At 40.0% G+C, this 27,714-nt stretch overlaps 1 protein-coding gene across 22 annotated transcripts in view; it reads right to left on the reverse strand.

Annotated features, from left to right (window-relative positions):
* The window catches only part of SORBS2 (sorbin and SH3 domain containing 2), a gene marked incomplete at its 5' end in the record, with an annotated part of 159,175 nt that overhangs the window by 58,209 nt on the left and 73,252 nt on the right, over window positions 1–27,714 (reverse strand). For 6 of the 22 annotated variants that reach the window (XM_080928633.1, XM_080928645.1, XM_080928644.1 and 3 more), the window contains 5 exons: window positions 3,239–3,411; window positions 7,083–7,221; window positions 18,188–18,312; window positions 18,583–18,609; window positions 22,339–22,399. In XM_080928633.1, the coding sequence (XP_080784759.1) occupies window positions 3,239–3,411; window positions 7,083–7,221; window positions 18,188–18,312; window positions 18,583–18,609; window positions 22,339–22,399 (525 nt within the window). Of the gene's footprint in view, window positions 1–3,238; window positions 3,412–7,082; window positions 7,222–16,842; window positions 17,473–18,187; window positions 18,313–18,582; window positions 18,610–22,338; window positions 22,427–26,974; window positions 27,025–27,714 lie in introns of those variants that run through there. The other 16 variants (XM_080928641.1, XM_080928635.1, XM_080928640.1 and 13 more) reach the window with 7 other exon arrangements.

Consider the following 27,714-nt stretch of genomic DNA (forward strand, 5'->3'; position numbering starts at 1 on the left):
AGCCTCTCCATGCATATCCACATACACACACACACACACACACACACACACACACACACACACATGTGCCATGTCCACATACGCGCACACATACAAATATACACACATGTAAAAGACCTGAACACTTATTTTTAGGAGGCGCTTATTTTTCTAAAAGGCAGGCTTCTCTTTCATTAAGCTTCATTTTGACCTCTCTGCTGCCAGAGCACCAGCAACAGCAACGAAACACTCAACTGCAGAGACAGATAGTCTCTCACTGTACCTGGACACTGCCAGTGGGGACAAGGACGCCGAATAAGGAAATGCATCGCTGTATATGGCAGTGCATTGTGACAGACAGCACTGCTGTCTACACTCGCCAGAGGGCCTAGTCAGGCAGGATCTCACGATTACGCCATCTGCTACCTTTATATGGTGAGCTCAAGGCAGCCAGGGAATGCCCAGCGGTCTGGCAGAGAGACCGTGCAGCTGGGAAAGCCGAGGTATGCAGACGCAGTGTCTCTTTTTTGAAGAAGTGCGGTGAGCACTTTTGTTCCTTTAGGCGATGCCATTTTGGAGCATGTCATGTCTCACATTGAGATTACGAGTGCACAAGTCCCCATTTGGGAAATTTCCTTTGAGATGTGTCCCCCATAAGCATTTTTTGTGGACTATCTAACCTCTGGGACTCCACCATGCAGCTGAGACCCATGACCTTATCGGAAGGGGTTCCAGCTTTCATCTTCTAGTTATGAAACATAGGCACTGCACACTTACTTAACATGCAGACACTTAAAAAAAAAAAACATATGTTTTCTCCACACACGATGGTAACAACCCTATTCTATTTTCTCCCTGCTAGCTCTAAAATAGCCAAACATGTGTTTTATTCGAATCAGAAAGAGAGATCTTGCATGTCACATAGTTAGCCCGGCTTCTTTCACAGTCTCATGGGCTCTGAGCCCTAGAGAGTTTTTGTTACTGTTTTTAAGAATATGGCAGGAAAAGTGTGACAGACCTCCCAGGTCACAGGAGAAGGGGACATTCTGAAAAGCTGTCTCCCTCCATCATGAGAACTCAAAAGTAGAGAGCATTCAGTGCTTGTTTCCAGCAGTCTCTGGACCACGTTACAATATTCTGTTGCCATGGTATCCATTAGTTTTCTGAGAGGAGTCCCTGACATGGCTCAGGGAGACGGTGGTACTGCTTTTAGCATACATACCGAGCAGAAAGCTGAAGCAACCTGAGTCTCATAATCCTTACTTTCTACACGAGCGAGGGGAGGAAATAACCTTGGACGTTCTTGGCCCAGGGATGGCAAACATTTATAAATACAGCTCTATCCTCCGACGTGTAATTCATTAAGCTACAAAGTAGTAAACATGAACAGGATCCCTCTTGACTTCCTACAGTTTTAAAGGCATGAGCAAGTTATACAGAATAAAAAGAGGGTTCCTTATAAGAAACTTCTGCAGTAGTTAATAATTCACCTTTGGTTTTCTATAAGAGAAATTATCATCACACTCTTAGTGGATGTACATGGTTGCTATTATTTGGCATGCTTCTCATCTGGCAGCAGGCAATATGAATTTAATATTATTACTTTTATTAATTACTTTATCAATCACCTCCAGCATTTTGGATTTTTTCCTTAAAAACCCAACAAAGCAACCATTTTTAACTAAAACATTATGGAATAAAAATCTGTACATTAGAAAGAACGGGTTACATTAATGTGTACAATTTTACATAGCTTTTACCAACTTAAAAAGCACATTTGGAGGTTTAAGGTAGAATCTTTTCAGATTGTAACTGCCTAGAGAACAGTGATCTTTTAGGCTATATGTATACTGTGTCTCAAGGGCTAACAGGCAAAATCCATGACACCAATCCTGTCTGAGTCACTATGCCTTCATTAACATGAGAAAATTCAAATGTAGCCATTTCAAGTTAGAAATTCTGAAAGGAAAACAAATGTCAAAACACTATCATTAGAAACATGCAACTGTCGTAAAATGGAGATATTAGTCACAAACGCTGGGACTTTTCTGTCATTTAAATATGACCATGATCTTTACAACACAAAATTTTTGAGCTTTATAACTAGTTACATTCTTAACAATCTGAGAAGTCTAAATCCCAAGTGCATGTTATACGGATATACATTTTTTTTTTTGGCTTCAGTCACAACACCTACGCCAAGAATAATCAATTCTGAATTTGTGTGTGTATATAAAACATGATCACAGCAAACTCAGAGACAGAAGGAAACCCTCACACTTCTTTAGCTTTCCCAAAATGTTTCCTGTCTCACCATCGCTTCTGGCCTGATACCCTCTCTGCCCATTCTTTTTCTAGGTTCCTTACTGTCTCTGGCCCCCTGCATTTCTATTCTTGGCAGCACCTCAGCCCTTTATGTGGGTGCAGAGGCATCCTCTTTGCAGTTAGAAGCTTCCTCCTCTCAATCCCTTCCCCATCCTTCACCTGCAAAGATGCTGTGGCTCTCATCCTGGCTTCCCGGTCTTCTTTCTCTGCTACCACAGACCTCCTCTGGCCGTGGACCTGGTCAGCACAGGCTGTCTGCCTAGCCTCTGCTGCCGAGAGCAGCGTTGCCAGAAAGGGCTGCCCCAGAAAGGGCTGCCCCGGCACACTGAGTAACGCTTTGGCAGAGTTTAAAGACTAAAAAAAAAAAAATGCCCTCAACACTTTCACTTATCATACAGGGAGCTCTCAGCAGCAGGCTCAGCTGGGAGGGCTGGGCAAATACCCCCGCCCCCCACAGTCTTCCACAGTCTTTCTTTCCTGTGATATTACCTCCCTTCTCTCCAATCATCTCGCCTCCCATCCCCTGGTGTTAACTCACATCCATTTCGAGAACAGAATCACTTGTCTTTTTACAGTGCATGTGGGAATTGCAAGCTGTGAAAGGAGTAACCAGCCCCCCAGCCCCCCACTTCGTTTTCTCTCTAGGCTTCACCTTGCTTTGATAGAAAGTTACAAACAAAGTGTTGCTCTTTAACAAACAGTACCATTTTCAGGGTTTTAAACTCAAATGGAGAAAAACAGACTGTGAGGCTATGGCCACTGCCCAGCTTTCTCCCTCTGCCACACAGCTTGGTATTCACGGGAGCTCGGATGGCTCAGAGGACAATCTTTATGCTATAAGACCCTAGGAATGCACAGAGCTATGCACAATCCATCCTTTGTGGAGCTCATGTACAGACCCAGAAAGACACATGTGCTGACACGCGCGGCTTACCGTTCTAACGGCTGTGGGGATTCCAGACTCATCCACGGGGCCGATCCCCGGGTAATGCGGGGCTTTGATGACTGTGACCCTCTTCTCTTCCTCGGAGGATCTATAGAGTGGGATGGAGCTGCCCATTGTGCCATCCAGAGACTGGGCATGCTGGGAATATGTCTCTGCAGAATCTGAGCGGAAAACACAGCAACACGGAACATGTTGGATGCTCGGACTGTAAAAAGTGGTGCCTCTTGTACACCGATTGCCAACCCTCACAGAATCCTCTTTCTACATCCATGCCTTTCCCTGTATCTTCTCTGTCTCGTTCAGTAGCGGACCTTACACATATATGGGACAGCAGGGACCCTGGTGTCACATACAGAAGGAAGAATACTTGGTGAATGATGTGCAGTCGCTGTTGAGGAAACACTGAGCATGTCCCACCTCACTTTCCTTCCCGAAATCTTGGGAGAGACAGAATTAGGGTGACAGCGGAAGCTGAAAGAAGCCGGGTAAAGCTTACTCAAGTCACAACCCGTAATGATCCTTGTGAGGCTGATGGCTGCCATCATGAGAAAGCAGTAAGGTGTTTGAGAGAAGCCATAGGATTATTGATCTGAAGATAAAATTCCATAAAAGTAAAATGAAAGTTGAAGCCTGTTGAGAATTATTTTTAGCCGTTTGTGGGTTGTGGTGGCCAGTAGGATTTGCTGAAGGAGGCAGAGGCAGGAGGATCATGACAAGTTTTTTAGAACTAGACACACACTAAACAGTGGAGTCTCCTAGGTAAGTAAGTGCTTCTCAGTAACTATAATGTACTGGATTTTATTTAACATTTTTTATGGTAAAATGCTCATGCAGTGGCTTTTTATCATTCAAGACTTGACAATTGTTTTAAGTGTTAAAGTTACAAGAGGCTTATCAAATTTTCATCTTCATGTTAAGGTTATAAACTTCTGGAATACTTTCAGAGGTAAGAGGGAACTGGTGTGTATACCTGTTCTGTTCATGCTGAGTTCAAAATAATAGTTTTGGAAAATCAACATTATTGGCGGACTTGTCAGACACAGTGATGTGACTTCCTGCTGTTTTAGACTCACTATGACCCGTTAACAAAATCTGTCTGTCATTCAGGTCTTCCCTGTGGCAGCTGAAAAGTTTTTATGTTTCAGGATAGCATTTGCTGATTACATTCATATATATGATTTACAACTAATATTTATACCATGTATAATGAACTTTCACATTATATGTATTTTTCATGCAGATGTTGGGTAGAACAACAGAAATAAACATTTAAGAATCTGACTCATTTTCACATGGGTATTTAGCCTCACTCTCTTGAGGCTGATATCCAGCACATTACTGTAATGCCTGTCATTAAGTCCACTTTTAATTTAGTTTACAACAGAGAAGTGTCTTAAGGCATTTTTTTAATGGAATGGGTGAGTCTATGAATAGAACTGTTTCCTGTGTCACCTCTTATACAAACCCCATCTTCCCATTTACTCTGAATGAAGTCACATTATGTTATTTTGCCCTGATTGACCTTTTAATTTAATTCTTCACTGGTCTTGACAGCATGGCCACACTGCTAGGACCTTTGTCAGTGCTTGCTGAGCTTATAGGTGGGCCCCAGTCCTAGCACAAAAGAATATCAAGTCTGTCTCCACGTATAGTTCATACAACTGTACAAACCCACAGCATATGCAGTGAAAGCTAGTTCTTTCTCTATTTCTCTTATGTGGCTCATAAATTGTTATATTTGCAATCTTTTGTCTTAAAGTTCACCTAGGGCAGAACAGACTTGTAAATTCCCCTCCCATCTCTGCCTTCGCCAATTGGAACTTATTCAATGTTTATACAGGACATTTCTTTCCATGTTAAACAGTTTATGTGTAAAATCTACTCACTAGTTAAGTCTAAAGTGAAGGGCTGTCTGTACTTGAATGTATTTTTTATTTGGCAGAATGAGGAAAACTGTTCACTAAGACAGGCATTGGGATAGAGTTCCCCCTTAATGATGATTTAGGAAAATGTATGGCTGAAATAACTTAGAACGTTTCATTTTCGTGTATAATAACGCATAATTCCATTACAAAATGTTGAAGTGAGGAAGTGTGTTATAAAACTGAACTGTGGACTGGTTGTCAAAGAGAGAAATTTGGCACAAACAAGCTCTTCTTTCTTACACTCTAAAAGGAGATCATTACAAGCTTCACAAATGGCTCCCCGGAGTGGTGTTAGAAAAGGCGCAAGTATATTTAGACTCTTCTTTAACGAGTCCCGCGACTATGCTTAAAACCATACAGAGGCTTTGTTGACCATGCAAGCTGAGTTCTACCATGAGTGCGCTTGAAATCGACATAAAGCATTCTTTAGTAAACTTGTGGCATCATACTCTTTCCATTAAAGAGTCAGTGTGGGAAGAGGGAAGGAGGTCTGCTCTGACCCACAGAATGGTGTTCTAGATTTTTCTCTGTTGCTGGCCTGGAGTGGCTGTAAGATGGGGGGGCTCTCTATTGAGAGGTTCATGTGTGTATGCTTTCCTTAGCATCCTCTGCTTTGTTGTCCGAAAACTCTCTAGGTTCTCAACATCATGGAAACCTTTTCAACCTAACACATAATGGTTTATTTTGGAATTTTTACATTGAAGTTTTAGCAACTACAAAATACTTACTCTACTTTTAAACTATATGTACCAATATATTTGGCGACATAAGAATGTTTGAACTCTATTTACATAATAAGAATGTAAAGAATTCTATCCTTAGGAAGCACAGGCCTTTTCCAGGAAGCTCTAAAGAGTTCACAAGATAGACAATATCATATGCTTAAAGTTTTGAAACAAATTTTCATTGTTTAAGTAACTTAAGAACATGTACAAAATCTACTTAATGGTTAGGCCTAAAGTCAAGAGCTATTTATGCTTGAGCATTTATATTTTTTAATGGGTATAATGGGATGGACTGTGTTCATGGGATAGGCAATGGACTAAAGAGTCACACTTGATTATTTACAAAATAATTATTGTTGGAGGAAGGTTATAATTTAAATATTTTAAATTATATTTATGTATTTATTTTACATAAGAGTGCTTTGCTTGTGTGTATGTATATATACTTCATGGATGCCTGGTGCCTTTAGGTCAGAAGGGGGGCATCAGATCCCTTGGAACTGAAGTCATAGATGGGTGTGAACCACCATTTGGAGGTTGAGCCCGTGTCTTCTGGAAGAGCAACAGTGATCTTACTCATTGAGCCATCTTCCCAGTATCAAGAGCTATGGCTTTGCCTACCTTTTAATATATAAAGAATTAAGAACCTATATAAACTGTGGATCTTCATTTAAGGCGGTACTTAAGCTCCCCAGTGACTTTCAATATCAGTTTGAATAGATTATGACTGTGATCCAGGACTTTAGGATTTTCCGGTGTTACTATAGCCCATCACCTTGTTACATTATTTTAATTGCTCAACAACTTTTCCATAGATGTAACTAAAGAGTATTCTAGAATGAAAGTTCTTCCACAAAGGAAGAAGCCACCTCAATAGAAACATGCTACATTAACCTTTTTTGGGTCCCATAAGCTCCCCTGCACATCATCACATTCTTTCTACTCCATATTTTAAATATCAACTAGCCTTCTCCAGGCTCAGATATGGAAACAATCATCACCTCCAAACAGCAAGGGCCCTCTTTTCTACAATGCAGACCCTCCTGTTCTAATTCTTCCCAAGTTAGGGTCACCAGAGTATGGTCAGTCAGTCGCACGTGACTATGTCACCTTGTATTTTTCTCTTGTGACATATAGCTGCCACATTAAAGTTGCCATGGAAACCATGGTTGCAGTACTCACCGAGCGACCTGCCATGCTGCATGATAATGCTGGAGTTGAGAGAGCCTGGCAGGGAGTATGCAGAAGGGGAGAATGGCCTCTGATAGTAACTCACTGGACTCACGGCGCCACCAGAGTTGCCATTGATCGTGATCTGACTCTGAGAAAAGCACAGAGGACCTGTTACATCACATGCTTCCCCGTGAACATCACTCCTTTATATGACGAGACGATCCTGCAACTACAGGATAATAATCAACTACAGGGCTTTTATTGATTTTGAAAACTGGTATCAGAGGGACCAAAGACCTCCCCCACCCAGTTTTTTCCATCCTTTCCTTTGTTTCTCACCCTTTATATTATCAGAGGGTATTATGGGAAGTGGTTAGGGAGAAGGAGAGCAGCTAACCGGTGGGTACACCACAGTGCCAATAGAGGTTCCACCTATATTGTTCACTGGCAAATGAAAAGGCAGGACACTGAGCTCTCACAGCCTGGTCTTAAATAGTCACATCTCTCTCATCCTTCTGCATGGTGGATTTGAAATAGATGCCTTCTGACAAGAGGAGAGGGGCTGGCTCACAGACTCAGTGCTCTCTCTAATGAATCAATGTTTCCAAAACAAGGTGACTAACACAGAAGGCAAGTGTTTGGCTTAATGAGTCAAGAAATGACCTACTCGGGCAGCCACATACCTGGTAAACCATTGTAAAGATGTTAAAACGCTGGTTTCTCCCTACTTCAACCTCACTTGCCATTCGGATTTCTTAATAAATTGAGTTGTTTGTTTTACATCTGACTACTTTCTATTTCTAATGCTACCCAAGGCTTCTTGTTGAGCAGGCTCACATGCACTTCTTTTGTAGTTGTTAAAACATGCAGCTTGGTATTGATGCCCTAGGAGACATTCAGTGGGTACATGTGATGACTGAGGTGAATCAGCTTAGTTCATAGACGTTAAATGGGGGACTGTCTTTGCACAGCATACCCCTGAACACGATGCAAACAGAATAATGCAGGCAAATAAGATAAGACATTAGCAAGAGCATTTATTTAATACAACACTGCAGATGTGCACACACCAACATACATCTACACAGACACAGAGACTCACAACGTACAGACTTTTCCACGTTTCTCTGTAATTTAAGCATAGCAGATGATGGCAGTCTGCTTATTCACATTTCTGACAAAGTGCCTTCTAAATAAATCAGTTACAGCACGAAAGCACAGAAAACCATTCTAGAGTTACCATAAATAGCACCGAAGTGCACAATGTGACTATCAGTAAAAAACTTAGCACCAAGTGAGTTTAGTGAGGAAGCTGTCAGTAGCTGTCCCTAACTGATGGTTTGTTAATCAACACCTATGCCAATGAAAAATGGTTGGCTATAAAACCAGACAGCAAAGGAGTGCAGTCCTTACAACATGGTGGAGGCAAAGGAAGGAAGAGTAATTACAGGTGTGGCAGCAGGGGTTGCTAAGGTGATGCCATCTGTCACAGCAGATCTTTGAGCTGAGGTGGGGGAGAGTGTCTCAGAGCAGTCAGCAGTGTCAGAGTGTCCCAGTTGTAGTTCAACCAGAAAGGCTGTGGAAGACTCACTCTCGAATTGGGAGGAGTGCTCGCTCGGGGAAGAGTCTGACCTGAGGGAGCCTGTCGCATGGCTGTGTATAAGGCTGTTGGGAGCCAGGAAAGGATGTTTGTATAAACAACTGGAGAGGCCCTGGGTCGAAGGCAAGAGGGGAGGCCCCAGATCATCAGGCAGTAGTGGTGGACAGGAGCCACTGCCTAGTGAAAAAGTGGGCAGGTGAGGATCACTCAGGCAGGCACGGAGAAGAGGCATTGGCCATGCCTTGCCAGTGTGTCTGTGAGGCATGTACCTCCAATTCACTGACAGGTAAGTGCTGGTGTTCAAGCGGAGGTGGGGGAAAAGAATAATGAGAAGAGAGACAAATCATTCAGGTCTAGAAGAATATCCGTTTTACACTGTGGTAGAAGGTGAAGCATTAGCTTTATGTGCAAACACTCTCAGGAGACATTCAGATGGACTGGGTGTCAAACACACTTTGTGGGAAAACTTGCAAGTGTGAAGAACATGAATCCAGCACACTTTGAACAAAGACCCTTGCTCCAGTGAAATTCTAATGGGAACGTTCTTCTCAGATGTGTTCGGGTTTTGTCCTAATGACAGTGCAAAGATATCAAGTTGTCTGTTGCTTGGGCAGAATTAGTTTGTCCCTCAAGAAAAACTATGGAGCCTGGTTCTTCCCATTGCTTCCTGACTGTCAAAATGGTGCCCCAGTATAAGCCTATTATTTTTTCCTGACTTACTGTTTAGATTGGTCAGACTATAGTCAATTACACAGACAAAGGATCACAATCTGTTCACAATCTACTCACCGAATCTGTTCATTGCTTTCACTATGAGATACAAAAAAAAACATGGAAGTTTTAAATTTGTGAGCAGCGTTAGCCATGGCTCTGATGTGTGTAAATAAATGGAAACAAAGTCAGATGCTGACAACGGTTAGAATGCGTTATGTAGAGCTGTTGTTGGCATTGAGTCTCAAGAAAGGAGAAAGAAACTGAAGGGAACATAAAATAGAAGCAGGGGGAAGGAGGATGGGCGAGGGGTGGGACCGGGAAAGGGGATAACATTTGAAATGTAAATACATAAACTATACAATAAAAAAAAAATACAGGAAAAAAGAAACACTCCAAATCCAAAGCTGCATGTAATCTAAGAGTTTGAACACCAGGGACCAAGCAAGTAAGGAGACAAAAGATGCCTGTCAAAAGATTTTGTTGATGTCTGTTACACTTCTGTCAGAAATGATGATGAACATTTAACTTAGTGAATGGTCATGTGACGTGGAAACATTTTCCTTACTGCATGGTCTGCAGGCAGCTCCCAACAGCTTGGACAGTGCCAGTTGGGCTGAGCCCCTTCTAGGGCAGCTTGTTGGCTTTTGCATCTTTCAGGTGGCCCAGCTTGCCTGAGACTCTTCTAGGCCACTTGGCTTGTTTAAGCGTGACCCAGTCTTCACTGCTTACAATCTTGGCTGGGATAGGGCTAGAGAATTGATTAGCTTTAGATACTTCATGAAGCCATTTTGAATATCCTGTTGTTTTACATCCCCTCCACCTTGATGGGTTTTCTTCCACAATAGAAGGTTTTCATCTTGGAGTGAACTGCTGTACTACATTGTCTCTTACCTACCCTAGTGCAAAGCATGAGCAGGGAAGTAAGTATTTTCCCATTCCGGATTAGCCTGTGGTAGGAAAAAGCCACTTCAAACAAGAATGGTTTTCTCACTGCCCACTTTATTTAGTGACGGGCAGATGACAGCACAAAGATGAGTTAAATGGGTTTGTGTTTCTTTGCCGTCAGATTGTGTAAAGTGAGTGCATTCAAATATTACACAATAGCCATTCACGTTTTATGAGTCTAAGTTGCCACTTACTTTCCTTAGCTATCGAGGGAGGGACTAGAGACAACAGCTTGCAGCTGTCTGGTCTTCACTAAGGAAGGGAGTTCTTAAGCTGTGACATATCTAATACCTTACATTATTCCAAATAAGATGGAGCCCCTTGGTCCAAATGAATCCAGTCCAGAAAGCTAGGAGAAGTGACAGTTGCCAAAGGCAAGAGGATCGAGGTTGAGGCTCTAAGGAGGCTGGCTAGAGGATGAGTGGGTGGTGGGAAAAGCTGATAGAGATAAGCCCTGTAGATAGGAGCGATATAGCAGAAAGGTATCCAGGAGGTTCAAATCTAGTGGGTATTAAATAGCAGGACCTGTAGTGTGATTTTACACCTAAAAAGCTGTCATATTCTAAGAACAGTGTCAAAGATGGAAGGAAAGCAGAGGTGGGAGAACCTACCAACTGTGGCTCTACAGTGACTTGGGCAAGCTGTCTCAAGTCCCTTAGCCTTGGTTACAAGCATTAACAACTCATCTTCTGCAGTTTGGGAAGAGTGAGCTATTAAGAAGGAAATTCAGTATGTCTGGTCTGTGGTCACAGCTGTTCAAAAGCATCACGATTTGAAAATGATGGTGCTTAGAAGGCACAGTAATGATTTGCAAAAAGCCAAGAACAGGGAAGGGAAGGAAACAATTATGTGAAAGTTGTCATAGAGAGGGAGAATAAAGGTCACCTCTTTTGTCCCCTGGGATAAACATGTAGAATTTAAAGAAGGCAGATTATGATTCCATATAGGAAGTGCTTCTAATAATTAGATCTCAGAATTCCTCAAGCAGTAAATTGCTGCCGTATAAACTAATGAAGCTTCCTCATTATGTGTACTCAGAAAAAGGCTCGCTGCCCATCTGGTAGAAGATGGAACCTTATGCTACTTTTAAATTAATATTGTTCTTTTCTACGATGGTGCAATGTTCAATTATTTTAAAACACACACACATGCACACACACACACACACACACACATACACATACACACACACACTCACACCTGGAAATTTGCCAAAGACTTGTTCAACTACAAACATAACAAGCTCGTTTCAGGATACTGATTGGCCATACAATAGAAGACATCAATGGTCTGGGTAGGAAGAGGTGGGGGCAATGCAGGAAGTGTGCCCTGAAGTTCTGTGTTCTATCATCTAATGCAGCTGACATTTACGCATTACACTGTGACTTGGGGTTTCTATTTCTGTGATACAATGCCATAATCAAAAGTGTCTTGGGGAAGACAGGTTTATTTCATTTTACAGCTTATAGTCTCTCATCCAGAGATCTCAGGACAGGGATTCAAGACTGGAATCTGGAGGCAGGAGCTGATGCAAAGGCCAGGGAAGAGTGCGACATACTGGATTGCTCTCCCTGGCTTGCTCAGTTGGCTTTCTTATAGAATCTCATGGATGGTGCCACCCACAGTGAGCCATACCTTCCTACATTCGTTATCAGTCGTGAAAACACACCACAGGCCTGACCACAAGCCAATCTGGTGGGGGCCTTGTCTCCACTGAGGTTTCCTCTTTCAAGACGACTCTAGCTTGTGCCAAGTTGACATAAAACTAGCCATCATATTCTACCGTCCTTAATTTTTGTATCTTGATCTCACGGAGAAAAGAAAATGTTTTCTCTCTCTTCTGCATGACATTGATGGAGATTCACCCTTGAATTCTCAACATCTGCGCAGTATCAGTTGTAGGAGTGATACCCTGACTGATGATTGGTTGTGTTAGCCCACATGGAAGGGCCGAGCGCTTACGAATACCTTGGGAAGTTTCAGCGTGGCTGTTTGTCATCTTTCCTGAGCATTTGGCTTTCATCGGTGTTCACTGAATATGAAGGCCAATGACAACTTTTGCAGTATTATAAACTGTAGGAGCTATTACTTAAAATATGCAGTTTATAAAACCATCTGCCCAACTTGTCAGGTATGGGGAACAGCCCTGACAGCAGCCTGTAATCTTCTTTGGGCACTAATTGCTAGACTTTAACATATATGTACATGAAACTCCTACAACATGGAAGTTTTCTTTTTATACATACATACATACACACACATATGTACACATACATACACACACACACACACACACACACACACACACACACACACATATATATATATATATATATATATATATATATATATATATATATATGATTCATAGAGTGTAGCTTACAGCCCTTGACATTCACTATGTCTTCCTGCCAGAATTTTGAATGTAAAAACAATTGTGAAAGACCATTAAACAGAAGATGAAACTTAAAAATGAAGTAAACTATGGTAGGGAAGACATAAAAATTAAATGTCCATTTGGCGTAGGAATAAATAAAATATGATTTATATCATAATGAACTATCCTTTATTCTTTTTTTTAATTAGCCAACTTTGTATCCATGTATTTTGAAGTGGATAACCCAGTGGATATTATGTAAGTGAAATCAGCTAGTCACAGAACAAACAATTTGTGATTTCACTTACATGAGGCATCTGAAATAGTTGAAATAGAGAGTTAGTGGCTAGCAGCTGGCTAAGAGGGAGTTGGGTGAAATTCAGATGGATAAGAGGGAGATGAGCTGCTATCTAGGGTGTAGAGTCTCATTTGGGCAAGTCAAACATTCTAGAAATTTTCTGTATGGCATTATTTTTAGAGTTAATAGTTGTATATGGAACACTTAAACTTTGTGAAGAAAGGCCTGGGGAGATGAGGTCATTGATAAGTGCTTGCTATGCAAACACAAAGGCCAGAGTTGGGATTTTCTGAACCCACATAAAAGCCCATCACTGAGGGAACAAAGATAGAGATCCTTGTGGGGAGCTGGTAGCTAGACTAACCACTGTTCTATTGCTCCTGGCCCAGAAGAGAATGTATCTCAATAAAGAGGAGAATAACCCAGAGGGACACCCAACACATACCAACATACATACACACATGCATGCTTATCACATACATGAATTGCAAAGATATTGTGAGGAAGGTAGATCTCATACATTCTTGGCAAAACTAAAATTAAAACCACAAGCATTTATGCCACCTTTTGACAATATGGTCGATAATAATATTGACAGAGCAATATATTAGAATATACTATTAATCTATTGATCTGGTGAAATAAACGTTCATTCATCTGTGAAGAAAATATTGTTGATAACCCCAACCTATGCTCCCAAGCTGCCGCATGGTTTGGGAAATACTATTTTGAAATAATAACAGCTTCTGCATAGTGGGGAATTACTATGTAGAAGGTTGGGTGCCAAATTCCTCATACATATTATCCTGCCTGCCGAGAAACTCTCTAAGAGGAATCTTGTTATTAACCCCAAATCATAGATGAAGAAAGTAAAGTTCAGTGAGGCACATAATGACACCTTGAAAGAAGCTGCTGTCTAATTGGTCCCCTCCCTGTCTGTCCCAAGCGCTCTCTAACAGTCTCCTCGTCACCTCTACCCTGCAGTGTGCTTTCTGCCTTCATCTTACTTGTCCTACTAACAATATTTGAAGTTACCTTCCCTCTCCTCCCATGCTTTCCTTGCTTGGCACATTTGCCTGGATTTCCTTCTCCTTTGGGAGATAGCAGTGCTAGTCTGCTTGACTGGTTCTTCCTTTGAATGTAAAGGTTTGCATAAGCTGGATTCTTGGGTTCCCTCCATTCTTCATGTTGGTTACACTGTCTATTGGCTACAAAATGCATCTATAAGCTGATCTACTTTTAAATCTTCAAACAGAACCTTTCCCCGGAGCCCCCAAAACCGTCTCATCTCACACTCCACTTAGCAGTGCCTTCAGTGACACCCGTGATGTTTTTACTAATACTTGGTCTCAGTTAGATGGCACAAGCCCTTCCCAGCTAAGTCAAACCTGACTGTTCTTTCTCTCATTATCTGTCCTGCTTTCAAAATAAAAATCCCACCATTGAATTTCTCACCTCCCACCCCATGCCTCCACCCTTTGAACCACCATTTTTTCCCCTGGTCTGAGTTATTGCAGCAGCTTCCTAGTTTGCTTGCCTGCCTTCCTCCTACAGCTTCACCCCAACCAAGATACTGGAATAATTTGGTTAAAATGTTAGCTGAATCATTATAATGGTAGCCTTCTCAAAATCTCCCAAGGAGTCCTGTTTTTATTAAGCCTAAGGGAAACAATTCTTTCCTTTACAAGAGCTTGTAGCTTTTGTTACCTCTGAATTAACTTCCTACAACCCCATGCCCTACCTATGCATCCTTTCTCCCTGCTGCTCCAGCCTCACAGCTTTGCTCAGAATATGCCTTCTCTCTTGCAAGTTGCCTTATCTTTGGGTGGGTTCTATTTGATGATCCCATTCAACATGGTAGAATTTCTACAGCCTTTCACGAATGAAAATTTGCTTGCTTTTTTCCTTAAAAATCTCACAGCAGACAGTAGGCATCAAAAATCGAGGATGAAGTTCTGAAAACATTAACATATAAAAAATCAGGAAATATTTAATGAATGAATAAAAGTGATAAGGTAAAGCCTAACTTTGAAGCAGGATAATATTGTGGAGATTCTTTAATGAAACCCCACTGTTCCTGGGCCAGTCTGGGTACTGTCAGAGTCACTAGAAAGGAAACTATTGAAGCTATGTTTTGAAACATTAGAAAACTATTTTGAAGAACCAAATTAGGTTGGGAGAATCAAGTAGTTAGGAGTGTTCCTGTGACTTCTCTCCTGCTTCCTGGAGTGACAAGTCATGGGTCCTAGATGAGGCAGCTGTTGGCACTACAACAACCCTACATTAGAGGATAACTTTACTCCTTCAGACCTTCCTGGGCTCCCAAGTTTCAACTGGACGGATCTTCCCTTTTTTGTGTACCACAGTCTCACTCACTCCTAGTCATCAGGGAGAGCCCAAACTCACCCTGTTTCCTACTAGCGGGATGCTGTAGGAGCTTTACTTTGGTACCTCAGTCGCCTCATACGCAAACTGAAGGCAGTAATGATACTGCTTGTGACCGTGAGAATATTAACATAAATGTGTTAGTATAATGGTAGCACGTAGTTAAATCTTCCCTTCATTAGTTGCCACTATTGTAGTCATCACAATTTCTTAAAAATTTCATTTGGGCTCTCATGGTGGCATATGCCTATAATCCCAGCACTCAGAAAGTAGAGGCAAGAGGATGGTGGGGTCAAAGCCAGCCTGATATGTGTAGAAAAGAAGATATTTAAAATCATGCTATGGAATGAACTTCATATGAAATAATGTAAAGGAAATACTGTAAGAGATTTGTAAATCCCCTCCTTATGTTTGTAATTATCCATGTTTAAGATTTCTGCACTGTGGGTAGGTGAGAGGAGCCTTGGTGTCAGCCATATTGTCAGCTAAAGGTTTGCTACAGCTTAAAAATGTGTATCGCCAAAGATATCAGTGTGATCTCCAGTGAGTCAGATACCCAGTACCTATGTAGGAAAGCACTGTCTTCAGTCCCGTCATCATTGCTGCCAGGATCCCTCTCTTAGTAGCAGTTACCAATTCTTGGTGTTTCCTCTTTTCTCATAAGTCTCTTCCCCTGCCATATCCTATGAATGAAGGACTAGTTACTATGGTCAATTCTATTTCAAACTCACAGAGAGGTTACTATGGAAGTTACATCTAGTAGCCAACAATAAACGGAGCCTGGAGAAAACTGTATAGTTTTTCTGTAAAGCCTATATGGCCAATGCCTTCTGACTTTCTGGAGAAGGTGGGGAAAGATGGCTTCCCATCTGATAGAGATGGTGAACTTAATGACAATGGTGTTATGATATGGTTTTACACATGTAGAAAATGATGACCTCCCAAAAGTCTAGGTGATAAAATTTGATTAGTGTGCTTTCTGAATTGACTAATTTTAGTGAGGATAAGTGCCAGTTTACAAAGGAATAAGTACTGTTTGAAATGAAAATAAAGCATATTATAATTAAGATTTGTCTTAAGAGATGTACATTTGAAAAAGGTTAACCTGGCTCCCAAAGGTCTAACATAAAACATAGACCTTCGGTACCTGGAAGTACTTTAAGAATGGATGTGGTCCTACAGTGTCTTAAATAACAACTTATCCATCAATAATTTTAAAAAAAATCTTAGAAAGAAGATACTCTTAAAACATAATTTTTGTAGAAAAGATTTGTGTGCAAGTAAATAGATGCAAAGAAATCACTGAGTTCAGCCAGTGAGGTTTGGAATAGTTTCTTTCTCCTTTCCCTTCCTGCTTAGAAGCTAATAAAGCATTGGGTTTAATAAGAAGCTCAAACTCAAGAGTTAGTGTCTCTGATACACACAGAAGAGATTGGCAAGTGTAATGTACCGCTGGGGCCTGACAGGCTGTGGCATCTGAAGATGTTTGTCTATCTTGCTGAAGAGGCATCTTTGCAGTCTCTGGAGGAAGCTCAGGGAACTGTTTGTGGCTTTCAAGATCATGTCCTGAATGGGGAGCTATCTGAATGGAAAGAGATGCTGTGTGTGTGTCTGGGTTAGGGGTTGGCGAGTAAGACCTTTTCAGAAATGATGGACCATCAGTGGGATGTGAACACTGTGCTGTGTTAAGGGGAAAACTACCTTCTAGGTCCTGATTAGGGGTTAGTTTCAAGGTAGAAATTCTTCGAGTTTGAGAATCTTGTGTATAGTCTTCTTGTAGAAATGAAGTGTCGATGTCTCCAAAGTGTGCAGGACTAGAGCTGGAGGCTGCTGTTAGTGGGTGAGTGATTTTCTGTGTGTACGACACAGTTGTGCTGGATTCCTCAGAATATACTAGTGTCTGGTTAGAATCTTCACTAGAATGCATAGTTCCTTGGGGAGGTTTAAGGTTAGCCAAGTCTTCTATACAAGATAGTGTTTGTGTGTTAGTTACTAGTGAGTCTAAAATGTCACCCTTTGGCTGATTGGTTCTCAAGGACTGACTGTCAAAGCTCTCCTTTCTGGCTGGTGGAAGGGGTGCCTAGATGGCCAAAAGTGTTCAGAAAGAGAAATTATATAGAAGAAAAAATAGAAAGAAAGTCCAAGTTAGTCATGAGAGGCACATTGTCAAATCTTCCCTGAAGAAATCTGTGCCCTGAGCAGGCCAAACTGAATGGTCAATATCTGTCCTATAAGATTATTTTGTATCTTATATCTTCTTTCTGGTTGGAAAACATGTTTTAGTTTAGAATACATTACAAAGGCATTGCCCCACCCAGAATTTTAGCAATTATACTAAACGTAAGTGTATATCATCTTGTCATAGTTTTAGACCTGGAGGTCATTTAGACATATGGTTTTTAGCGTTTTGCCTGTACGGTTTTACTAACATCCCAAACGCTTATTGTTTGTCTGACTCATATTCATTCAATACATAATGTATCACTGACTCTCAAATCCAGAACAACAGTTGCCAGAGCTTTTAGTAATTAGACCTTATCTTAAGCATCACAGTAGACGCTGGCCTGCTTTTATAAGCTTTGCCAGAAAACAAAGACTGAAACAACAATAGCAGAAACCTACCAGGTTGGAGCTTAAAACTCAAGCCCTGTCTGTATTCATGTTACCATGACAGAAAAAGCAAGTGGAGAAGGCAGAAGCAGTTTAAAGCTAGGACACCATGAATGAGATTCCCAGGAGGATGAGAAGACAGAGACCTAGGAAGTAGATATACAGCAGGCACCGAGCTATATTACCTGGGTTGGTGATTTTTTGTCCTGCAGGTTTGGTCGAACGCTTCTGAAACCTTTTGCTGCAAGAGAGGAATATGTGGCATCTCCGTTCAGTGTCTCTGGATTTCGATCATTGTAAGATCTCCAAGCTTTTATTAAGGGAAAACAAATCGAACACAGAAATATCTACGTTCACTTGAATTTGTTTTTTTCTTTCTTTCTTTTTTTTTTTTGGTGTGTTAGAAAATGGATTTGTTTTTCTAAGACCAAAACAGTCTTGATAGAATTATAATTCATTATGTGTAACAGCGTATGAAATTTAAATTTAACATAAATTCAATGGTGTGACTATGGACATGGAAAAAGAAAAATGTTCTTGAAACAAAGCACAGTAGATGTTCACAATATTTTTTCTGTACCTGAGTCTGGAGACTGAGACTCACGCCCTGAAAGAAAAACAATGTTGACATTAACTCAAGTGTGAAGCGAACCAAACCCAAAAGCATATTCAGCAGCAAACCACATGCCTGGTTATTGTCGACATTATCTAAGTCCTAAACTGGGGCACCTTAAGTTTAGTAATGAGAGGTCTGTGCACTATTTTAATTTCAACAGACTGACCATTTCTTAAATATCTACATCTGAGGAATCAATCTATAACTAGAACACATATCAAACACCAATTTTCACCCATCATAATAATGCAACCATGTAATTTTAAGCTTATCACAGCCCAAAATGGATATATAAATTCTGAACACAGAATTAAAGGATTGAAACGAATTTGGTTCACAAACAATGGAAACTTTTTAGAACATTAAAGTAAGCCACTAGATAGATCTGTGGCTGGCTGAAACTCATCTGTAACTGCCTATTTTTAGCTGCTATATTAGACAGTGACTAATGTTTCAATAACTTTGGGTTTTTTTGTGCATGTTTTTGTTTTTTACTTTCACAGAGGCAGAATTATCTACTGTACAAGATAATATTTTCCTATTGTTCTCTAGAGTTTAATTTTTCTAATTGTCCTTTCAAAGTTTTTATTCAAACAAAAGTTATATATTCTTTTACCTTTTAGCTCATAAGCTGTGGAAAATAAATCATAATAAATAAATTTCTTTTGGTACAGCACAAGTTTGTTTAATCATATCTAGTGATCAATTGTCTCAGAACCTCCTATAGGGCCATCTGAGAGAATCAATTTGCACTGTTTGGCCTACTGGACCCATAAAGCCTTGATCTTGGAAAGGATCATGGGAGTCCTTTATTTTCTTATTATGTATTATCATAAATTGGAATAAAAATAAGGGTAGTGTAGTAATCCAGTAAAAATAAGTTTGTAGAATTATTTGTGACATATTTAGTGGGTTCTATACTTAGAGTTTAAGGGGGCCTGGAATTCATCATTTTATTCAGTTGAAAGACAGTGACATCTCTAAAGAGAAAGCCAATGTCATTTAGTAATGCACATTTAGGATTTTGCTTGGGGGCACTTAAGGAAAGAGATTAACTGGCTTCTATGGCATTGCACACTTTGGACAAAGAACAAATCTGGGGATGTGAGAAAGGCAATGGCCAGGGAAGCAACATCAATAATCATTATGAGGATTGAAATTGTTTGCTTGAGAATAGGAAGCTTTTATTACTCTTGGTTGGATAATGTGTGCTGTTGTTGAAGCACTAGGGGCCATGTTTGTGGAGGTGCCGGGATGTAGATGAGGTAGGGGAGGAAGAATGTATGCAGTTAGACTGAAAACCTCTTAGAATACAGAAGATCCTCCGACTGATGATAGTAGCAGATGGCCAGCTCTGTTTCCTTATAATAGTGACCGCATTATGGGGTCCTAGAACCCTAAGAGGGAGAAACAGAGAACACTGTACCCTGACTCACCATGGGATATTGAGAATAATAAACTCTACAGGCAGGCCCTCAAACAAAACATCAAAGAGGCCCTGCTTTAATATAGCATGAGCTGATGATTTTAGCATACATTTCAGTGAATGATTAATTCCCTAGCAATATTGAAACATACATTTTTCTGCCTCATAAGTTCTTATAAAAGTGGCTATACAATGATCCTCAGCATAAAGGATCTTGATTTTTTTTAATTTTTAAAGGCTGTATGTGTCAATATATGCAAAAGAAATATTTTTTAAAGGCACTGCTAAAAATCTTATTTCTTGTGATGGTATAGGCAAGAGATAACAATTACTCATATTGCTGATATTTATTTAACTCTCTTTCCTCTTTTTCTTTCCCTTAGGTACAAGGATTAAACCACAAGTCTGGCACATTTGAGTAAGTGTTTCCCCACTTAGCTATGTCCCATCCTTAACTCAGATCTTATTACTTTAAATTTTGAAACAGTGTGCCAGATTTGCCTTGAACTTGCTACATGGTCCAGGCATCAAGACTGGTTCGGCTTATTTTTCTATTTTAACTTTGAAAACATTTAGTCTTTCCCAACAACTTGAGTGGTATGGAGTTGCTTGTAGAATAGTTTGAATCTCTCAAATGCAATCTCTGGTTAAAGCCAATGTTTCTTTTTGCAGGTTATTTTATAGATAATAACAAATAGGAATTATTAACGTGGTGTGTTTAAATGCTTGACCCACAGGGAGTGGTACTATTAGGAAGTATGGTCTTGTTAGAGGAAGTGTGTCACTGTGGGGGCCGGGCTTTGAGGTCTCAGATACTCAAGCTATGCCTAGTGTGGCACACAGTCTCCTTCTGCTGCCTTCAGATCAAGATGTAGAACTCTCAACTCCTTCTCCAGCATCAACTCTACCTGCTTGCCACCTTGTTTCCTGTCATGATGGTGAACTGAGCCTCTAAAACTGTAATATAGCCACAATGAAGTGTTTTTCTTTATAAGAGCTGCTGTTGTCATGGTGTCTCTTCACAGCAATAAAACCCTAAAAAAGCACATGGCAAGTCATCCTCTAGCATGTGCATCGGTGATCACACTAAGAGCTTAGCTGACATGTCAAGGAAACTCACAGTTCAGGCATTCTGCCTATGTGATGCATGTGCCTTCCTTTTATTTACTTTTCTTCTCCCCACTTTTATAATCCAACGCATCTAGAGAAGTAAGTCTTTGCCTCTACAGTACCTTCTCATATTCATAAATACACAAACACACATACTCAACGTGGTTTTTAAATCCATGTAAGATCAGAGCACATTTATCGCCGTGTTTTTGGTTTGCTTTGTAAAGAAGGACAATAGGAGGCTCCCGACTTGACATTTAAACTTGGACCTTGAAACCCATTTGTGGGTTGGAGAAGGATGTGGAAGTCAACTTTAAAGGGTTTCATTTTTTTTTTGTGTTTTCTTTAATAAGGCGGGGTAGACATCCACAGTACCAGCTGACCACTAAACGTGTCTACAGAAGACTGAAACATGGAGGGACATTGAGATTGTTTAGAGGACCCGTCACTTTCCTCCTCCTCTTATAGAGCTGATTAATCTTAGACTTCCACCATGTCAACCAATTAAGTAACCAGTTACCAAGAGGCTTGGGCTACTCTGTTAAGTGTCTAGGGACAGGTTGGACTCCAGCTGATCTTCCACAGCTGCAGACTCTCCAGATGAAGCCTGTGTCTCCGGTGGAGGTTACTCATTACCGACAATGAATAAAAAGAGAGCTACCTCAGTGGATGCTGAAATATCTCCTCAATTGCTTTCTGAAGGACATGTTTAATCTGTGGGCTCATGGTTAACTAAATTAATCAAGATTCTGATATGCTCTAAAGTGTATATTAGACAGATGCAAAACTGTCTGTTTCCTGTTTGCAATCTTTGGAGAAGAACCAAATTAATTCCTGAAGAAATGAATGGTATCTTAATAAAATATCATATTACTCTAGTTCATGAGGTAACAAAAACTTAAATAGTTAACACTTGCAGTTAATATATTTTTGGCAAGTGACTGATGCTTTTAATTATATTTTTAAATGTTTGTTTTTAAGAAGGTATCAGTTTCCTTTGGCTTTTTATTTTTAGAACAAAACCAGAAAGGGTAGAAGTTATTCTTGGGATTAGAAAAACTAATATTGAGTGGGGGACTTGAAAGGCATTTAAAGCCTCTGTACACATTCCAACAAGATGATTCTGGAAAGAGAAGTGAGGTGAAGCCATTCAAGTGTGACACTGTGAGTTAGTGACGTTATACCTGCAGCCAATAGGTTTGGAGAACTTTGAACTCTCTTCACAGATGTTAACGTAACAGACATGGCGGCACGTTTGCGAGCACACCCACCGCTATCTGGAAGCAAAAACATGATATAGCAGAGGCCAAGGCAACAGAGAAAGCACATGCGGTGTCATGCATTTTAAGTGAGATGCGTCAGTCATTCATGAGAAAGATGAAGAGTTGAGCATTAGTAGTCATGGATACACCTGTACTTTACCCCTCCATCCCCAAAGTATAAACGACAAATGAGACAAAGGTGAGCAACCAGCTCAGAGAGACAGCAATGCTCTCAAATGCAACAGAAAGATTTGTATGGATGCTGAACACTTGTTATCCAATGCAATCTCAGATACAGAGCTCAGTTTTGTCTTCACCATTTGTATTTAATGCACACCAAGTCTAGAAACAGCACAGCTAGCTTTTGGAATTATGGATTATCTGTATTTTAGCCTATAGTGCTACGTTACAATACGCATACATATAATTTAAAATCACTTTATTTTACATATGTTTGTTAAAGATAATCAGGGTGGTTCCTACAGAAAATCAGAGGTGAGTTATCTTGATTGAATAATTCTTGAAGTAATATTTTTCAGCTGACATATACTTCATATGTACAGATCAAAAAAGAAACACATCACATTATGCAGTTTCATGTCTTCCTACAGTTCTGAAATAAGTTATTCTAACTGAAATCAAGAGCAGCCCTGATATACAAGTATTGAGATGAACTTTTCTTTTCTTTGGAAAACAAATGCATTGCCTTTACAATTTTGAATTGGAGGAATGACATAATCTGTATGTATGCTAAGAAAATCAAAATGTGAAGTGAAGTGTGTGCAAAGGCATGGGCCATATTTGATGCTGTGGGAAGTTGAGACTTCTAAATTTGGAAGACAAGACTCCAAGACTGAAAGGTTAGCATTCTATTTCTGAAGAGACTCTGATTCTGCTCCCACATTCCTTGGTAATACAGCATATGCAATAGCTTTCCACCCTTCTTCTCCTCACCATCAAATCAAAGTAACCTCAATCCTCTCATTGAAAGTGAACATACACACAAACATCATGTAGCTGAGAATATGATTGTGAAAGAGTGATTACATTACTGTATCTTGTCACATGTTTCTCTTTATTTTTTTCATGGAAAAGCAGTCAATTAAACACAAGAGACTTCAGATTAGCAAATATTGTTGCAAGTGTGAGTAAGTTAATTACTGGTAAAGTCATAAGGCGTGAGGTCAATAGAACACAAAATTGGTGTAACTCTTCTAATACAAAATCTAACTTAAAATTCTAATTTTTAATGTGGAAACCTGAGTTGAAACACGAAATGAAAATAAGCTAAATGAATGAAAATACTATAGGGCGGAACCAAAAGAGAAAGACACAGATGGTAGAAAAAAAAACTGAAAATACTTTCAGCAGAACACCAATGGCTATTTTCAATTTGCTGAAATCCTAGGAGAGACCAGGTGTCTGGGAAAATGGACACATCTCCACTGGATACAATAGAGGATCTAGTCACTACCAGCTGGTTTAAGGGCTGGTTAGTTGAGGATGTCAAAAGTGAAAAGTGACATCACCTTTATAAAGATTTCATTTCCTGGTTCTTTCAGTTCTTAGTCTCTGAAAATGATCGGAGATGAAAGCACTACATTTTAGAATGAGAAGAGCCAGAGATGTGGCTTAAGCTCAGCGTGTATAAACTGTGCTGAGGTGTTCTGCGTCATCTCCACGAACGCACAAGGCTGTTGGAGAATATTGAAAAACTCTGAGAAAACAGCAGGACACAGAAGGAGAGCTTAGATTTAAGTAGTTTAGGGTTTCCATATTATGCGATTTATTATATTTATTTTGATCACATTGTATCTCTAAGACCTAGGACAGTGGTTACAATGCTAAAAAGCAAGCGCCCTCGGAAAGTCCTTTGGAAAGTCACTTCAGTGAACAAGAGTAGTTATGTATGATTTCATTTCATGGTCTGTGAAATCTCCTAGGACATGACAAGTGCACACATATCACTATTAAGTAATTGTGGTCCCACTGAAAGTAAATTACCATTGTTCTTTCAATTCTAATGGATTATTTTGTCAAATGACTTTTAATTGTCAGGACATAAATACTTATTATATTGTTTGCACCAAACTGCTTAATAAATAGAATTATTAGATGCCTTTCCTTTGGGCTTAGAAGCAGCATGAAAAAAAAAATACTCAGACATTGTCACACAAAGAAGTGTGGGAATCTTCAGGCTGAGTAAATGGAGACTTTCTGCTAACACTTATTAAAGAGATTGTTTTCAAGAAAGCCCAGCTTTCTTGAAATTGGTAGAACAGACAAACCACTAGAAATTAATATTCTATACTTACTTATATTTTGATACTTTGTTATTCTTTGAAGATGTTCTTAAGGACTCAAGAAGAGAATACTATCTCTGACATTTAGCTCATCCTGAAGCAGTCTGGTCCTGGTCTTACCTTCACAGTCAGCCATGAACTACCATAGGGTTGAAGCTCCTTTAGTGGAGCTTCAAGATGTCTGATTGCTATTTGAACTGCTAGAAAACACTTATTTGGGTAAACTGGAATCTACTCTGTGCATTACTGAATTATCTTTCCCCATTTTGATGACTGTGAATCCTTATGCATTAGAAACTAATGGGTCCCAGTTGCTGAGTGAAGACAGGAAATAGTTTAAACAACCTAAAATGAAACTCACTCTCCCTGGATAGTTTGTTGTGTATTTAAGAGCAAAGATTAGATATGAAAGAATTTTAGACCGTAGTGACTGAAAGATATGGGTGGATTTTTTTGCCTGTGTGATATATGTATAATATACATGAACTGTTCATCTGAGTGCACACATCTATGTGTATGCTTCTGGAGTTCAGAGGTCAATGGTAAGAGTATCCCCATTTCTCTTACCATCGTATTTTTTTTTTAAAGATAGGGTCTTTCACTGTGCTTGGAGCCCACTGACCAGGATTGGCTAGCCTGTCCAGGAAACCCCAGGAGCCTCCTCTCTCTGCCTCCTAGTACAGGCACTGTGGGTGCTGCTTGCTTGTATGCACAGCTTTTTACCTGGGTGCTTGGGATTTGAACTCAGGTGCTCATTGTGACTGAGCAGCAAGTACTTTACTCAACTGAGCTACTGTAGGAGTAACTCATGCATCCAGGCTCATCACAGCCCATGCCACACTGTACATGAAATAAGAACTGAAGAAAGAAAACCCATCTCCATCTGCCTCTCAGTTCTCTGTGACGCTCATTCATCCTCTCTTCAACACCCTTGTTTTGTCCGTTGCCCCAAACATCTATGTACATGTGGGTTCCACCCTCAGGAGCCAGCTGGTACAATGTTCTCTGGGGCCAGTTTGAGCAAGATCCAGCTAAGCAGATGCCACCAGGAGGTGGACCTGGCACATGTCTCCACTCTTGATCTAGGGATTAAATACTGGCTCTTACTAGCTAGTTGTTAATCCTTCTTCTAGACACTGATACAAGGAACTTGTTGAGAAAGAATGTCCTGGGTTTCCTTCATGCTGTTAAGGGGTGGCTGGGCTAAAACAACTTGGCAGCCGTCAGCTATGATGCCGTCATGGGAGTTCAATGACAGAGTTATTTTCTTTAATTCCTGCATATCGGACTTTTGAGGCAATGAGGGTGAAGGTAAAATTATAAGCCAAATACGTCTACTATGGAAACTGATGTCATATATATACACCAGGTATTTGTAAACTATTTTGCGATTAAAATCTATATAACAAGATTCTGAGACATTTGTGTTAAACTATTTAGGGGTAATGTATACAAGTCTAAAAATAGCATGTTTATGGTTTTAAGCAAATCGTGATGAAGAAGAATTAATTGAGCTCATTTTGTGTGAGGCTTTGGAATTTCAATATGCTCACTTTGTCAAAATAAATGGCCTGCAAATTGGAAAAGTTGAAATATTGTTCACCAGGGCAACTGGCCTTTGAGCCTAACATATTCAGATGTGTTATAATTTCAAGCAACTTTAAGAATTAATTAAAAAATAAAACATAAAGGGCTGAGATCATGGCTTAATCGGTAAAGAACTTTCTATACAAGCATGAAAACTTCCATTTGACCCTCAGAACCTATGTTTAAAAGGTTGGGCACTGTAGAATGTGCTCATGCTTTTAGAACAGGAGCTGTGGGGACAGGAGGATAGCGGGGGCTCATGGGACAGCGAGCCTAGTCTAATAGCGGAGGCCCAGGTCAATGAGAGGTCCTGCTTCAAGAACAAGTTGGCTTGCAATACAAGGGATGATACTGAAATGTAACCTTTGCTCTCCTCACACCCACCCTTGCTCTCCTCACACCCACCCTTGCTCTCCTCACACCCACCCTTGCTCTCCTCACACCCACCCACATACAGGCAGAAGAAGAAAATATAAGATCAATAATAGCACAAAAACAATAATAACAAAAAAATCTACTTTGAGCTATAATATTGGGATGCAATGATAAGGAAACATAACTCTCCATAACTTTTATGATCAATACAGTGTTATGCTAATGAGGAACCCAGGTGACTTTTAAAGAGCAAAGCTAAGGAGTAAAAAAAAAAACTATCAAAGATTGTATACCTGTATTCATTTTCACCTTGAAGGGTTTGTTATTAAAATCTTCAGTTTTCCTGTAAAAAAAGAAAAGCAGAGTGATAAGAGTCTGCTCAGTGGCACATAGAACAGAATGCTGTACAAGTACTTTTGGTTTCAGTGTATCTGTAACAGTGGCTTTCAATCCTCTTAATGCTGTGACTCTTAAATACAGTTCCTCGTGTTGGGGTGACCTCCAATCATCAAATTATTTTTATTGCTACTACATAGCTGTTATGTAGTGTAATATAAGTATCCGTGCTTTCTGAAAATCTTAGATGACTCCTTGTGAAATGGTCATTTGACCCCCAAAGAGGAATATATAATAATTCCATTCAACTTAGGGTTCAGTTATTTTTGTCTTATGGTGATAAAGTTCTAGTTTCATTTAAAGATGATCACTAATGGTTGGAAGTAGAGAACTTCCTTCTTTTTTTCTGATGTTGTTTCTCTCTTTGCTATAGGCTATAAATAACCTCATGCAAATCAAGCATATGTTCTACCCAGTGAACTCCGCACACAGCCTAAATTTTCATTTTTACGAAATTTAATTTCCATGCCTAACATATATGAGAACCTGTGGTCCATCCATCCTGTTCCACGAGGACAAGTTATTGTTAAGTATCTTTTCCAGAATTTCAAAAACAAACCAAACCAACAAACAAATCACTGCTGTCTTGAAATCGTTACCTTAGACACATGGATCAATTTTCAGCAGTCAATGAAAA

Source organism: Micromys minutus (assembly GCF_963924665.1).
Source record: "Micromys minutus genome assembly, chromosome: 14".
NCBI lineage: Eukaryota > Metazoa > Chordata > Mammalia > Rodentia > Muridae > Micromys > Micromys minutus.